This window comes from Oryzias melastigma, linkage group LG6 (assembly GCF_002922805.2).
Source record: "Oryzias melastigma strain HK-1 linkage group LG6, ASM292280v2, whole genome shotgun sequence".
Classification (NCBI taxonomy): Eukaryota; Metazoa; Chordata; class Actinopteri; order Beloniformes; family Adrianichthyidae; genus Oryzias; species Oryzias melastigma.
The window spans coordinates 2891613-2908111 of NC_050517.1; the positions used below are offsets into that span (position 1 = coordinate 2891613).

At 38.5% G+C, this 16499-nt stretch overlaps 1 protein-coding gene across 1 annotated transcript; it reads left to right on the forward strand.

The window, feature by feature from the left end:
- The first annotated feature begins 7360 nt into the window (after nucleotides 1–7360).
- On the forward strand, nucleotides 7361–16005 carry cpa4 (carboxypeptidase A4). Its single transcript, XM_024281962.2, has 11 exons — nucleotides 7361–7507; nucleotides 8496–8577; nucleotides 12301–12435; nucleotides 12526–12624; nucleotides 13006–13107; nucleotides 13278–13379; nucleotides 14645–14755; nucleotides 14969–15059; nucleotides 15219–15418; nucleotides 15582–15666; nucleotides 15746–16005. Exons 1-11 carry the CDS (start codon nucleotides 7443–7445, stop codon nucleotides 15931–15933), a joined length of 1260 nt encoding a protein of 419 aa, XP_024137730.1. The 5' UTR covers nucleotides 7361–7442; the 3' UTR covers nucleotides 15934–16005.
- The last annotated feature ends 494 nt before the right edge of the window (nucleotides 16006–16499 follow it).

The window sequence follows — 16499 nt, forward strand, 5'->3', positions numbered from 1 at the left end:
AGAATTGATAGATTTCCTTGCCAGTTCACAACATTTACTAGGTTTCATGTTTAAATGAAAAAATAATAAAGTCCAACTAGATCAATAATTACTAATCGGAAAATCATAATTGTGTGAAACAGTCAAAACTATCCACTTGGTAGACTGACTTTGGACATGCTAATTACTCAAATGAAAAGTCAAAACTGTTTGTGGTTATTCGAGCCAGTAAAGAATGAACGTTGAGAGCACGACCCAGCTGGGACCTTTCTGTGAGGATGTTCTCCTCATGCATGTGTTGGTTTTTCTCTAGCTTCCTCCCACAGTCCAAATACATGCTGAGTAGAGTAATAGATTATTCTAAATTGTCCTTTTGTGTTAGTGCAAAGGGAAGCAATTCAGATATAGCCCATAACTCTCTGTTTGGAGGGCTAAATGTAGGGTACGGAGAAGCCATTCATCCTTGGACATTACACAGTAAATTTCTTGTCAAGAGGAAGAAATTCTTTCAAAAGACCCTTCTAGATACATTTTAGTCATAAAAGTCAGGATTGTTTGTTCCTCTTTGCCAGAGGCCATAGATGGAGGGACAGCAGGTGTTTAACATCAGTCATTACCTCATATTGGGATCATTTGAAATCATTGACTGCGTATGAAAACTGAGTAGCGGGGGGTCAGATTTGAAAAAAAATATTCTGGACAAACTTGCACTAAAAATGCCTTTTTCAAATGGAGGGGAAGGGAGAAGGGAAGAATTCGGACTGGGCCGTAGAATCATGCTGTTTCCAAGAAAAAATAAATAAACAATGTCATTTTCTAGGACATAGTCTCTGCAGAGCAACAGGAGTTATTTAGAAATCACCTCTGAGTTGTGGGCGGGACTGTTGGTGCAGCAAACCCTGACCCTTCCCCTCCTCATAGCTTAGAGCTATCTGTTTACTCTCTCTCCTGCTAGCTTCCAGCCCCTCACATCCAAAACCAAATATTATTGGTGCAACAAAAATGGTGAGCAGTATTGCATAGTTTGATCCAGATTCCAGCTCAGACGAGGAAAACTAAAACGTTTATGGATCTATTTGTCCGTAAGTGGATGATCAGAATGGATCATGTTGGAATGTTCTACACCACAAATATGATCAAACATTATTTTTTGTCTGCTTCTGATTTTCAACAATTTGAATAAACACCTCTCAGAAATTCAAATTTAGGCTGAATTCATAAGTCCTCCATCATCAGAAGAATGTTTCAAGAACATGTTAAAAACACCAAAAACATAATTTTCACTGGAGTGAGTCTCAGTAACATAAGCAGCTTCCTAAAATTGTAGTTCCAGCATTTACCTGATGAAACTTTTGGATGATGAATAGTAACCAAACAAGGAGAAGAAGCTGCAAGAAATGATTCATTTATCATGATACATTTCAGTGTCAGGGTTTTTTTTTTTCAAACAAATATAATAAAACATTTTTTTCAAATTTGAACATTTTTAAAATCATTGTCTCATGGTTTTTTTTATTCTAAATTAGCACATTTGTTTGTCTTTAAATGCTTTGAAGCATTTTTATTTTTTGCTTTGGAGTGATTTCTTAGTGGTGGTCCATGCTATTGATTTTTAAGGCATCTTTCTTTCGACCCTGGTGTCCACCTCTATTTGTGTTCTTTTCCGATCCCGTTGTCTTCTGTCGGATCTCTTCAGAACAAACACTCTTGTTGCTCTTTCAAAAACCCAAGTCCGACAACCGCCCCACCATCCCTGCAACAATCAGGATCAGAGGGACAGCTGAGCCCAAACAAAACAGAATGCATGCATTTATAATGTGCTGTAAAGCATTGTTGCACTCGCATGCCAGCGCCGCTCTGCATCATGTGTAAATAAAGAACAATTTGACCAGATACAATCTGAAAGAATGATGGTGGAAGTGGAGTTATTCTGTCCCCCAGTGGAGAAAATCCTTCAAATATTTCTGAAGGATTTTTCATTAATAATTTTCAAAAATCATAATGTTACCTAATAGTTCATTTGCAGGAGTCTGGATTATTGAGTTAATGTCAGTGTCAGCCCCTTTCATCACCCCGTCAAAGAGTGCAACCGCAAGTCTGATGCATTATAGAGCCGCTCCTCCTCCTCCTCCTCCTCCTCCTCCATTCCTGTCACTCTGCTCTCATTATGTCACAATATTGTTTTTAGCCATTCTTTTGCAGACGAGGAGTACGGCCCTCACATACATGATCGCTCTGTCACCACTTCAATGAAAGCAGAACTCCTTTCACTGCAGAGATGCTCACGGCTGACTGACTTCTGCTTCGCTGTCATGTGACCACTTGTCTGAGGGGTGAATCACATGACAGTCACGCTCAGTTGACCAGCAGAGCAGAGAAGCAGCTCACAGGCCCCCCCACCTCTGGTACATGTGAGAGACCCAGAACAAACACGTCCACAAAAATGATCAGGTTCTAGCGCTGTGATGTCACTCAGACACAGAATGAGATGAGCAAGTGGGCGATAAATAATTAATGGTCAATTTTCTGGTAGGTCTCTAAAATATTGAGAGGCAGCTCGGGCATGAAATGCAACATAAATGGATCTATTTTTAGAGCAGCAGAGGAAGTCGTGTGTAACATGCTTTTCCCCCTTTTTTTTACAGGAGCTGCTCGCTCTCATAGCTTTTAGAGACAAATGACAGGGGACAAAAGGCGGGAAAACACACAGTCCACCCACATTTGCCACTTTTCACGGAGACATTAAACTTTTAGACTCAGAAAGGAAAGCAATAAATAATTTCCACACAGAAAAAGATGGAGGCTCATTTCTATCATCCCTCACCAGTGAAGCCCCCCTCCTCTCACCTCGTCCCATGGGAATGTTAGGGAGGGAAAGCGACACGTTAAAACCTCTTAATATTAATTCTGGGGGAGTGTGCTGTATGAGGCAAAAGCTGAACCCAATAACAGCAAACTTTACCGCCTTGCGTTATGTGATGAAACAAGATTGTGTTTGCAGCGCTGGGGGGCGTGGGAGAAATGTTCAGTAACCAAATTATGCTGTCTAATAACCCAAAGCTCCACAGACTGCTGCTTGATATTTGAACAAGACTCTCAACAGCATACTGCATGAAATCAGCTCTTCACTGTTCCTTTACAGCAGGAGCGTCAAACTCCATCGCACAAGGCGCCAAAATCCAAAACACGCCTTATGTCGCAGGCCAAACAAGATAAATATTTATTGAACACTCTAAAACTACATTTTTAAAACTTTAAAACTGTAACTTTTTAACATAATTATGAACTAGATATATATCATTACCTGTGATAATGCTAGTGTGAATGCTGTAAGCTGAATTTGGCCGCTGAAGATGCTAGTGCAGAAAACACTGCAGCTAAAAGCTGAAAAGGCTGAAGCTGAAAGCCAGCTAGAATATTAGCCATGAATAATAAAAAGGCAGGAATATTATTCCAGAATAAATCAACGTTAACCTTAAATAACAATGATAAAAAAAACAATAATAACAATAAAATAAAATGATCTGAAGGGCCGAATAGAATTACCTGGTGGGCCGAATTCGGCCCCCGGGCCTTGACTTTGACACGTGCTTGACACTAATTGCACATACCTAATAAACGAGCATACGTGGATGCCTGAGCAAAGTTATATGGTCACAAATTTGATAAAAGCTGATAACCTGTTCTCCGCTGCATTTGATTAATATGTATTCAAAAGTTTACGCACTGTTCATCTATCATCATCCACAGAACTCACTTCTTCAACAGCTTCCTCCCTGCCACAGTCAGACTGATGGCAAAAAACAGTCACTGAAAACGTAGCTAAAAGTCCCTCGCTGCTAATGTGTGAGGTATCTGGTAATGTGTCTTTTCAAAATTGGTCAACGGTCAATTGGTCAATGTGCACAATTCAATCTCTTCTAATTGCTCTTGCACTATTTCCCTGCAGTGTATCTGCACCTTTTTATACTTTTTATCACTCTGTTTTATTTTTTCTGGTGTACATACTTCACGATCTCTAAACTGTTATTTAATCTTGTACAGAAATTCCTGTTTTTCCCTAAACCTAAACTGTGACTCTGAGAGTTCTGCACAAGAATTCCAATGTGTCTCAATGTAGGCTGATGCAAACATGGCAAATAAAAACTCTGAATTTAAAACTTTGACAATGAGTTAACAATAGCTTTTGTATCCTGCTTTAATTTAGAAGTCTCACATCTTTGTCCTTTAATTTCAGTGTTCCTAGTGGTCGTCTAATTATGATGATGCAGTTTTTAGCCAAAATCAAAAACTTGTGACACTTTCTTGAGCATAGCTTCTGCAGAGCGGCATAAAAATTCAGTTCACCCGTTCTGGGCAGGACATTTGGTGCAAGGTAAGCACGCCCCACTTCCTGTCACCAGTACTCTCTCCTTCTAGCTTACAGCCCCTCACAACCCCAACTTAACATTAACGGTGCTACAAAATGCAAAAATGGTGAGCAATATCAGAGCAATCCAACAGTACAGTTTAGATCCAGATTCCAGCTCAGATGAGGAAAACAAAGACGTTCATGGATCTGTTTGTCTGACAGTGGATGATCAGAATGAGTGCTTGCCCAGTATATTTATGTATGTGATTTCTTTCATATCTTCCTGATTCACATTGATGTGAATACTTAGAAATGCAATTTAAATCTAAATGTTCTTAATACATGTCCTTCATTAGAAAAATGTCTGAAGAACATGTTTAAAACACCAAAAACCTCATTTTTCATTGGAGTGGGTCTTTAAAGTTCTCACAACCAAGTGCTCTGTGGGACTCATGGGTCCACAGATCCCCATGAGTCTGAATAGAAAGAAGACTGCAGATCTGGGTGAATGTGTTTATGTGATGCCATCTAGTGGTGGAAGAGTTTTAATGCATATTTGATCATAGACATGTAGACAGGATAACTCGGTGTGCATTTCTGCTCTGGTCTTGTTCAGTTGTCCATTCTTTCTGGAGAAAGACAGATCACGTGTGGAGTTCCACAAAATGGGACTCTTTTGTTTCTGTTGAGGTGTTAGCACTCCCCATAGTTGGAATGATTCATCTGTGGCTTTGTTGGAGGCTAGTTATGGTCTTATTTCTTCTGTATTTTGCTCTGTAGGAGGTTCATGTTATGTGTAGTAATTTTTTTACTTGTTCCTGAAAATGAAAACTAATAAACAGTTTGTAAAAAGAATAAAAGTGTTCTGCCGCTGTGACAGTTTTCACTTCTGTTGCTTGTTGTTTGAGGTTTTCTATTTCTGTTCCTGTCAGACTATTCGTTTCTTTGAATTGGCCAACTAGAACATGATATTCCTTTTAGCTTGAAAACTACAAACAAAACAAAAAGAGCCCCCAAGAAATAAGTCAAAATTTCCAAAATTAAGAAACACTTCTTGAAATAAACAAAAGAATCTGGCAAAAGGGAAAGACAAATAGTCACATCAAGAATTCTCATTTTAGAAAAAAATATTTCTAGTCACTAAGGCATGTTTTCTTAAACTATGATGATTTTGAAGTTGAAAAACTTTTGTAATAAGATCATTTTTCTTGCAAGACAGAAAATTGAACCATTTTTTCACTTGAGACAATGGTCTTTTTACTTTAAGACTGTGAAAGCTGTAGGTGAAGTCGACCTCTTTAACTAAGCAGCTTAGAATCACTGGAACTTTATGACCTGGTCAGAGAATCATTGTTGAGTTTCTGAATGCTGTGTATCATTCGGACTAAAGTTAATTTAATGAATAACCCTAGACACAAGCACATGTTAAATCAGTGATTTTCAGCACTTTCCCTCATGGATACTGACACTTTATGAGACACACCTGCTCAACCGCTCGTTAACACAAATGACTTATCAGCCAATCACATGGCGGCAACTCAATGCATTTAGGTATGTAGACATGGTCAATAGGATCTGCTGCAGCTCACACCAGCATCAGAACGGAGAAGAAAAGTGATTGAAGTGACTTTGATCGTGGTATGGTTGTTGGTGTCAGACGAGCTGGTCTGAGGATTTCAGAAACTAATGATCTACTGGGGTTTTCACCCACAACCATCTACAGAGAATGGTCAGAAAAAGAGAAAATATCCAGAGAGCAGCAGTTCTGTGGGTGGAAATGTCTTGTTGATACCAGAGGTCAGAGGAGAATAGTCAGACTGGTTCCAGCAGATAGAAAGAAAACAGTAACTCAGATGGTTACAATTCACACAGACTCACCAGAACTGGACAATAGAAGACGGAAACACCTTGTCTGGTCTGATGAATCTCCATTTCTGCTGCTACATTTAGATGGTAGGATCAGAATTTCACATCAACTAAATGAAAGCGTGGATCCATCCTGCCATGTATCAACTGTTCAGGCTGGTGGTGGGGGTGTCATGGTTCCAACCCCACAGTCTACCCTAGTGTCGATGCTGACCATGTCCATCCCGTTATGACCATCATCTTCTGATGCTACTTCCAACAGGATGAGACTCCATGTCCTAAAGCTGGAATCATCTCAGAGTGGTTTCTAGAACAATCAGTTCACTGGACTCTAATGACCTCTACAGTCACCAGAACCCAATAGAACCTTTGGGATGTGGTGGAACAGGAGATTATCTTCATGGATGTTCAGCTGACAAATCTGCAGCAACTGAGTGATACTGTCATGTTAATATAGACCAAACTCTCTGAGGAATATTTCCAGAACGTTGATGAACTACCAAGGATTAAAGCAGTTCTGTAGACTGAAAGGGTCCAACCTGGTACCAGCAAGAATAAAGAAATACTTAAAATACTGCTGTTTTAAGCAGAGTTTCTCTCTCTGTGTCCTCCATCATGAGAAAAATGGCAAAAGAACATGATAAAACCACCTTTGTTATGGGGGTGGGTATTTACAGCAAACTGCCATTTGTTCATCTTTTCTATCCCAAACTTGGAAAAGCTAAAGAAGGAATTTATTTCTAAGGAGTTATTGGTTTAAAATGATTTCCAGTTGCATTTTTACAGCTGGATGGTGGACTTTAAACTGCCTGCTGCTTATAGTCAGTGCTGTTTATCTTTCCTAGCTCTGTCTCGAAGCTTCTCGTGAAACTTAGCTGCTTACATTTATTGTTTTGAACTAATTTTGTTATGTTTTCATAGTTCAGATTTAAAAAAAAGGGGTGGGGGGGCAATATCTGTCTAGCAGGACTTTGTGCTGGATAACAAAAGCACTTGTTACTGCACTACTGAACACTTGTAGCTATGTAGCAAAGTCAAAATGTCACCAGCAGGCCTCTGAAATGCCTGTGAGAAACCAACAGCAGGACAAATAGAATCCAGCTTTATCAGCATGTTTGTGGCTCGGAATATCTTTCCCTGGAACAGCAAGTCTCCTTCATGAGAGCAGCCCACCTGTTACCTGATGCGACTACAAGACTGAAAAAGCGGATGCAGGTCATCAGACGCGTCTGGACGTTGAAACAGGATGAAGTCTGTGTGGTTGCTGTTGGTGCTTGTGGCTGCAGTCAAAGCGGAGAGGACTTTTGTTGGGTATAATTTTGATTAATCAGCCATTTTTTTAATGGCCTGTGTCCTAGATTGTGGTGTTCGTGGTGTTCAAAAATTTGCAAATTAACCCTTTAACATCAGAGGCATCGCCGGTGACGCTTAAACACAAAATCTTTAGCATACTGGAATTTTTCGAACATTTCCGCAATATTTTCAGTAGATTCTGAAGGAGAACAGCAGCTGCACGAGCAGAATGTAGCCTAACACATTGCTTGTGCTCAGAATCTACTGGAATTACGCTGATCCTGTTAACGGTTGAAAAAATACAGTAAATTAAAGAACAAAAATTCTGGAGCTCCGTTGTTAAAGGGTTAACAATCAAACTCAATATTGCTGGTAACTTCAATTTCTCAAGTTAGGCTTTTCAAAAGTTTGCAGGTGAAGTTTTGAAAACCTGAAATACAAGGAAGCTTTTTTTTTTTTTATGCCAAAAGTGACATTTGTCTGTGAGGTATTTGATTCTTCACCTAACTATAAAAAACATGAGTGCTTTCAAAAGAAAGAAAAACATCAATTTACTATTTTTACAATATTTTACTGTTTTTTTAATGTAAATGCAAAAACATTAGTTATTTAGAACTGTTTTTGATCAAAAGCATTCTTAAAGTCTTGTAAATTGAACATTACAATGGACTATTAGGGCCAAATTACAAACAAATTTTTATCTTTTAAATTTCGACTTTAAATCTTGTAAGTTTACAAGAAAAAAAGCCGTAACTGTTAAATTACAAGAATAAGTTTGTATATTTATGACTCAATAAGTCATAGGTTAAATTTGTGACTTTTTTTCTGTTAAATGTAAGACTTGAAGGGAAGAGAGAAAAAAACTCGTAATACTTGTTTGTTTTTTGGTGGCCATAATAATCCGTCGTATAACATAAAACAGTTCACATCACAAGCAATAGAAATACAAAATTTAATAAATTTTAAAGCCACTATACAATGTTTTTAAAATGTTTTTTTTTTTTAGTGATCAGGTTTTAAGGATCACTTTGCAGTCTCAGGAACAGCTACGTGTTCTCCAGTCTCTGGAACATGAAGAGGAATGGCAGGTACACACACACTACACAAAATCAAACTTCCCACACAAACACACACAAGCACAACTACAGGGACAGCTTCACTGCCAAGCATGTTTTAATGGACTTTAGGACAATTGAAAAAATCTTTTATGGTCAATATTCTTGAAGTGTAAAGCAAGCAGTGATCTGTTTATGTCAAGAGATGAACAATTCTGACACCAGTTCTCTGCACCAATCCTTTCATTGTGTGAATGTTTAGTAAGCATTCACACTATATAGTGATTCTCCTGCTCCTTTCTATATGTTTAGTGATGCGTAAAAAACTCAATCACATTTTTAGCGATTTTAGCAAACTTGGTATCAAAACGTTCAGGTCCTTCAGGACATTTCTGCTTGTGTTTTTGGTATTCATGAATTTTATAGCTTTTGAAATATTGAACAAAATATGCCCCATAGGAAATGAACGAGAAAGTCTTTAAATTTCACATTTTTAAGCAGATTAGCAACAAGCCTTTAAATATATTCATGGATTATGTTTTCATGTTTTGTACTAATTTTTTTTTTTTAATTTGAGTTTAAAGTTTTAGCGACATGCTAACATTTTTGGCTAATTTGCTATTTACTGAGGTTTTTATGAGCTAATTTAGAGTTTAGCTAGTATTTAAGCAATACTAACGTTTTTGGCCAGTTTTTTATATACTGAGGTTTTTACAGGCGAATTTTGAGTTTAGATTCTATTTTAGCAAAAGGCTAATGTTTTTGACTAATTTAGTTTACTGAGGAATTTTACACTATTTTGAAGTTTAGCTAGTATTTAAGCAATGTACTAGCTTTTTTGGCTAATTTGGCCTCTACTAAGGTTTTTTATGGTAATTTGTAGATTAGGTCATTTTTAAGCAACACACTAAATATGTTTGCCAGATGGCATTTACTAGGGAATTTTAAGCAATTTTACTACAACTTTTTCAGAAATTGAGGTCAACCTCAGCGCTCTTTTATAGTTGTTAAACAAAATATCCAGTCTTTTGGCAAATTTAACATTTTGCAAATAGCTTTTAAATTTTTAGCGAACCCCTTCAGCAATTAATGTAAACTGCATCACCATTTTCAACCAAAAAATGGAAAAGTATCCTCAGCAACTAGTTTCAGCAAAGAGCCTTGACACTAGAAACACGAGAAAAGTCGCATTATCAGAGATTCTAGTGGATAGGGTTCATAATTTAGATAATTTAGATTAGTAATATTGGCTGAGGTGAACATAGGTGATAAACTATGTAGGTTTTTACATCCCTGTTGACCTGAAGATGTCTTGTTTGCTCGACACTACGTCCAGAACACACACATTTTTTATGCAAAGCAAAACTTTGATCTTTTAGGAGTTAAAAGCACATTTTATCTTATGCTTCACAACATTGGTTACTAGCTGTCCAGAGCTGCCCTGAGAAGATCCTGTTTGACATTGATCACCTATTATTTTGAAGATAAGTTAAAAAAAAAAAAAAAATCACACTTTGAGAGATGCTAGGTTCTTTTTATATTTTTGCTTTTGTTTGCACCAAAAATAAACACAATTCATTTTTATTATTAAAAAAAAAGAAGGTCATGAAGGCAAATCCAAATTTCTTAAAGGCTAAAGTAAGCCTTTGCATTTCCTTCTAGGTTTTAAATAGTAGAAAACGAGCCCAAATGACTCTTTTACTGTTAAAGGTTGCCAACCCCTGCCCTGACAGTTTTTTTTATTTAAATAAAAAGTTCTTAGGGGCTGCACGGTGGAGCAGTGGTTAGCGCTCTTGCCTCACAGCAAGAAGGCCCCGGTTCAACTCACGGCTGGAACCTTTCTGTGTGGAGTTTGCATGTTCTCCCCGTGCATGTGTGGGTTTTCACCGGGGACTCCGGCTTCCTCCCACCGTTCAAAAACATGCTTCATAGGTTCATTGGTGACTCTAAATTGCCCCTAGGTGTGAATGTGAGAGTGAATGTGTGTGATTGAGGCCCTGAGACAGACTGGAGACCTGTCCAGGGTGTACCCCGCCTTCGCCCTTCAGTAGCCGGGATAGGCTCCGGCACCCCCGCGACCCCGAAAGGGAAGAAGCGGCCAAGAAAATGGATGGATGGAAAAAGTTCTTAGTAGTGTTATGATTATGAAGTTTTTAGCCAAAATCTCACAAACTAAATGTTTTAAAAAGTCATTTTTCATGTTGATCTGAAGCCTTTCTCTGCAAAATATCCTCTTGGGGGGGGGGCTGACTGCTCCTACATGGGCCCACACAAACACCACTTCTATTTAACATCTACATGCTCCCACTGGCCCAGGTTATAAAGAACAACAACATTAGTTACCATAGCTATGCAGATGACACACAGATATATATTAGACTGACACCAGGAGACCGAGGCCCTGTACAGGCTCTTGGTAAATGCATTGAGGACATTAATGACTGGATGTGTCACAACTTACTTCAATTAAACAAAAACAAAACTGAGGTTATTGTCTTTGGGGCTAAAGAAAAAAGGTTGGACCTCACTACAGAGCTTCAATCTATTCAACTAAAAACTACCAACCAGGCCAGAAACTTGGGTGTAGTGATAGACACAGACCTACATTTTGATAAACACATTAAGGCAGTCACTAAATTGGCCTATTATCATCTCAAAAATATCTCAAGGATTAAAGATCTGATGTCTAAGCAGGACCTGGAGAAACTAGTGCATGCTTTCATCTTTAGTCGACTTGATTACTGTAACAGTGTTTTTACAGGACGACCAAAAAAATCCATCAGGAAACTGCAGCTTATTCAGAACTCTGCTGCTCGGGTTCTCACAAGGACCAAGAAAGTAGACCACATCAGTCCAGTTCTGAGGTCTTTACACTGGTTACCTGTCTGTCAGAGGATAGACTTTAAAGTTCTGTTACTGGTTTATAAAGCTTTGAATGGTTTAGCACCAAAATACATGACTGACCTCCTGACCCAGTATGTACCAGCCAGACCTCTCCGGTCATCAGGATCCGGTCTTTTAATCAGTTCCTAGAGTCAGAACTAAACATGGAGAAGCTGCATTCAGCTTCTATGCACCACAGATCTGGAATAGACTTCCAGAAAACATTAGATCTGCTGAAACACTCAGTGTATTTAAATCCAGGTTAAAGACTCACCTGTTCTCAGTTGCATTTGATTAATATGTATTCAAAAGTTAACGTCCGCACTGTCTATCTATGCTTGTTTTAAATTAAAATCTTTTTACTTTATTTTAATTTTATTTTAATGATCACACGTTTACTATTTCTTTTGATTGCTTCTTTTAATGTTTTGTGTAAAGCACTTTGAATTCTCTTTGTACATGAAATGTTCTATACAAATAAACTTGCCTTGCCTTGAGCAATACTCATGTAATATACATGCAAAAATGAAATGATTTGTCATTACATTTGCTTTCTTTGATATGAAAAATGCAACACATATATGTTAAAACTCAAAAAACATGATTTTCATCGCAGGGGGACGTTAAATTAATGCAGGCTTGTTATTTTTCACATTAAGGTGTGGCTGTATTTTTTAAAGAAAATTAGAAAATATTTATAAAAATGCAAAAACTAGGAAAGTCTAGTCAACATTTACACATTTTCTACTCTTTAGTAGAGTAATATTTCTGCTTTTTCTAATGATGAGTTTGGCTCTTGCAGAAAATTATACAACATGCAGTCTTGCTTGCTCAGAATGTCCTGTTCAGAAATCTCATTATCTTTGACTCCAGCTGGACTTCTGGCTTCACCCCGTTTCCACCGACCTGCCAGTGGATATCCGAGTTCCCAGTTCCAGCCTGAGCACCATAAAGGAGTTCCTCCTCACCCATAACATCCCCTTCACCGTCATCATTGAAAACCTTCAAGTTCGGAATGCTTTTGAAATAATCACATATTTATGTAGACAGCTGTTCTAGTGTTTTGACATTTCATCAAATATCTTTTGTCACTTTTAGGAGCTTATTGATATGGAGAAAACTGAAATGGAGGAGAATCAAAAAAAGAAGCAGAGCACTAGGAGCATCAACTTTGGAGCATATCATACTCTGGAGACAGTAAGTTTATACAAACATGCAATTACTGGCTTTAGATCCAATGAAATAATCAGATTTGTTAGGTGTAGCAGTGGAAATTGTACATTTTTTATGTCTCTTTTACTTTACAAGTTTACTCATTGTTTTTCTTTTTTTTTTTTTTTTTCAAAAAAAATAATTTGAACGCAGATTCTCTCATATTATATAATCATAAAAAACAACCCCAAAAATTAAATATAAACATATAATTATGTTAAAAAATTATTAAACTATATTTGGACAGATAAGAACACGAGCTTAATGAATTCTCAGCTCTGTATTTAAGGCAGGCCCATGTATTTCTAGTTAGGTTAGGCATGTTAGAAGTATCTGTACTGCAGTGTCTCATCCATCTCCATGCAGATCTACAGCTGGATGGATACACTGGTGACTCAATACCCACACTTGGTCACCAAACAAGAAATTGGCAAATCCTACGAGAACAGGCCCATGTACGTCCTGAAGGTAGGTTACTCATCACAGAGACTAGCTTCTCCACAGAAGTGCTCATAACATCAACGTTGAATCCTTGCTCAACACAATCTGCAATAAGATTCCAGTCTTATCATTAAAACATTTAAATTAAAAACATTAAAAGTGTTAATCCTTCTGTGTTTTGTCAACGCTGTGTTCAGTTCAGCACTGGCGGCACCAACCGCCCCGCCATCTGGATCGACACGGGGATCCACTCCAGAGAATGGGTGTCTCCTGCTACAGGACTGTGGACGGCTAACAAGGTACAAAATCTGAAGGAGAACTATTTCAAGTCATCACCACATTTGTGAAAACTCCACACACAGAAACTAATTGGTACGTTGGGAATTCTTTGTTTAATGAAGACATGTCCACAAAATGTAGAATCACTCGTGAGAAATTCACATAGTCCTAGCTTTTATGTTTTTCTAATAAAGAAGACAAATTATAGCAGGTGCTGCTTAATCTACAACCTATTCTGTTGAAAACACAAACAAAGACTGCATGGTGATGCAGTGGTTAGCGCTCTTGCCTCAAGGACCCAGATCAAGTCCCACTTGGCAGACCTGAAACAGAACCACCAATGGTGGACCTTTCTGTGTTGAGTGTGCATGTTCTCCCTGTGGATGTGTGGGTTTTCTACGGGAATTCTGGCTTCCTCCCACCATCCAAAAACATTTTTCCACAGGTTAATTGATTACTCGAAATTCTCCCTAGGGAAAAAAAAATATGCCTTCATCTTCATAAATCAACATGTTTTCATTCCCAAGTCATCACATATTGATGCATGGTTAAGACCTCCACATCAAAAATTGACCTTCTGGGTTTCGCCATTTTTTGACGTGCTGGTTGTTCCTGTTAAATCAGAGCTCCCCAACCTCTGAGGGTGACCCGCCACTCTTTCACCGCGCTGCAAATTTGCTGCTCGGCGCCTGTCAAAAATGTGATCCTGAGCGCTGCGTACGAGTGTCTGTGAATGTCACGCTTCCAATGAATGGAAGACAGAAAATGCTGGTTTATTTATTGTGCGGAGTTCTACAAAAATCTACAAAAAAACAAATCCCTCATAGATTTTCTCTTTACTGGGGCTTTGATCTCACTCGGGAGGTGTCTGGATGACAGCTGCTTCCGTGGTGTTTCTGTGTCTCTGTGAGTGAATTTCAAGGCTGTCCCACATTAACCCGAGAGGAGGAAAAATAGGGGACCTTTTTTTTATTATTGTCTTGACAAAAATAAGCTGCTCTGCCCCCAGACTCTGGAACTCTCTTCCCCCTGATCTCCAAAACTTGGGCTCTTTAACCACCTTCAAATCACAACTCAAAACTTTTCTGTTCTGACAAGTATATCCGTAGCATTTTCCGTTCTCTGATTATTGCTTTGTAGTTTTGCTTTTTATCTTGTTTGTTTTACCTGTGTGTGTTTTATCTGTTTTGTTGAAAAGCAAAGCAACCTTAGAGCCTTGAAAGGCGCTTATAAATAAAATGGTTTTCAGGTTCTCCAAAAAGTCTTTGCTTTGTGTCTTGCTTAGATCGCCTCTGATTTTGGCAGTGACGCCTCCCTGACCTCCCTTTTAAACACTATGGACATTTACATGCTGATCCTGGCCAATCCTGATGGCTATGTGTACACCCACACTAATGTAGGTCAACTCGTCTCCAGCCAAGATTAATGTTTCTTTGTGTTTTGATATTTCTGATTTCTTTGATATCCTTATCTAAAAAGAATGTATTTTTTATGACAGTCGTTGCAAATTAATTTGAGCTTTGAATCAAGTAGATTTTCGTTTAACAAAAGAATAAAGACTTGTACCGTGAGATGTACTTGTATGTATGTTTGGATGTGTGACATACAGGACCGTATGTGGCGCAAGACCCGCTCCTTAAACTCTGGCTCATTGTGTCGGGGAGTAGATCCCAACAGAAACTGGGACGCAGGCTTTGGTGGTTAGTAAACATGTTTATCCTTTATTGATAAGATTAGATAATATGATTAGATAATACTGAAGGCACCATAGAGTGCTTTCTGCACACCTGTCCCCACATGTCCTAATTTTCCTTCGATGCATACAGTTGTTTTCTGTGACTGAAAGTCCTTCTGTGCAGGTCCTGGTGCCAGTACAAGCCCCTGCTCTGATTCCTATCATGGACCCTTTGCTCACTCTGAGATTGAGGTGAAGAACGTGGTGGATTTGATCAAGAGCCATGGCAACTTTAAGTCGTTCATCTCCGTCCATGCCTACTCTCAGCTGCTCATGTATCCCTATGGATATACCTGCACAGATGTGGCAGACAAGGCTGAGCTGGTAAGAAGGGAGATAGGAGGGAACAGAAGTCTCTTAAAAATTACATTATGGAAAGCTGTATCAGCGCAGTGTGATCACGGGAGGTTCTGGATTATCCTCTCCTTTGGAAAGACACAGCTCTGGCATCATGATTAACGTTTGTTTTTCTTTTACATTTATACAGGATTCTATTGGCAGAGCAGCCACACAGAAACTCACCTCCCTCTATGGCACCTACTACAAAGTTGGAAATATTTGCAACATTATTTGTAAGTAACTATTCCCTCACCATTTTGCAGGATATTATATTATTATTATATTAAAAATATGTTTTTCTCAATAACTTAGATCCAGCAAGTGGAGGCAGCATTGACTGGTCCTATGATACAGGCATCAAATACTCGTTTGCCTTTGAGCTGAGGGACACCGGCTACTATGGCTTCCTTTTACCATCCAACCAGATCATCCCCACGGCCACAGAGACATGGCTTGCTCTAAAACACATCATGGAGTATGTCCGCGATCACCCTTATTAATGGCTGTAAAGTCATCCATGGATTTTCAATTCAGCTTTCATTCTGTGACCAATTAAAGTAATCAAAACCCTACTTGCCTGCATTCCATTTTCAGTATAGTCTTTTTGTATGTTGGTTTTATTTTAAAAAAAAAAGACTGGACTTGGTAGAGAAGAATGCACTAAAAAAGTTTTCAGATATTTTACGTCATAGTCAATAACTCTGCTCAAGTTAAGATATGGTGAAGATTCTCTTACCCTGCGCAATGCAATGTGTGTGTGGCACCAAGTGATGAGTAGCACCAGTTTGTGTAAATAAATGGCACACTGTTAGTAATTCTTGCTCTTGTATTAATTTCCAGCCATTTTGTGTTGAAAGAAAGGATTTTAAACTCTAAAAGTTTTTGAGCACCAAATGGCCAGCAGAGGCACATCTCCTATGTTTTCCTCCCACAAACAACAATTACACTATATTACCGGAAGTATTGTCTCACCTGCCTTGACTCACATCTGAACTGAAGGTCCATCTCATTCCTGACCCATAGAGTTCAATATGATGCTGGTCCTCCTTTTACAGATATTCCAGCT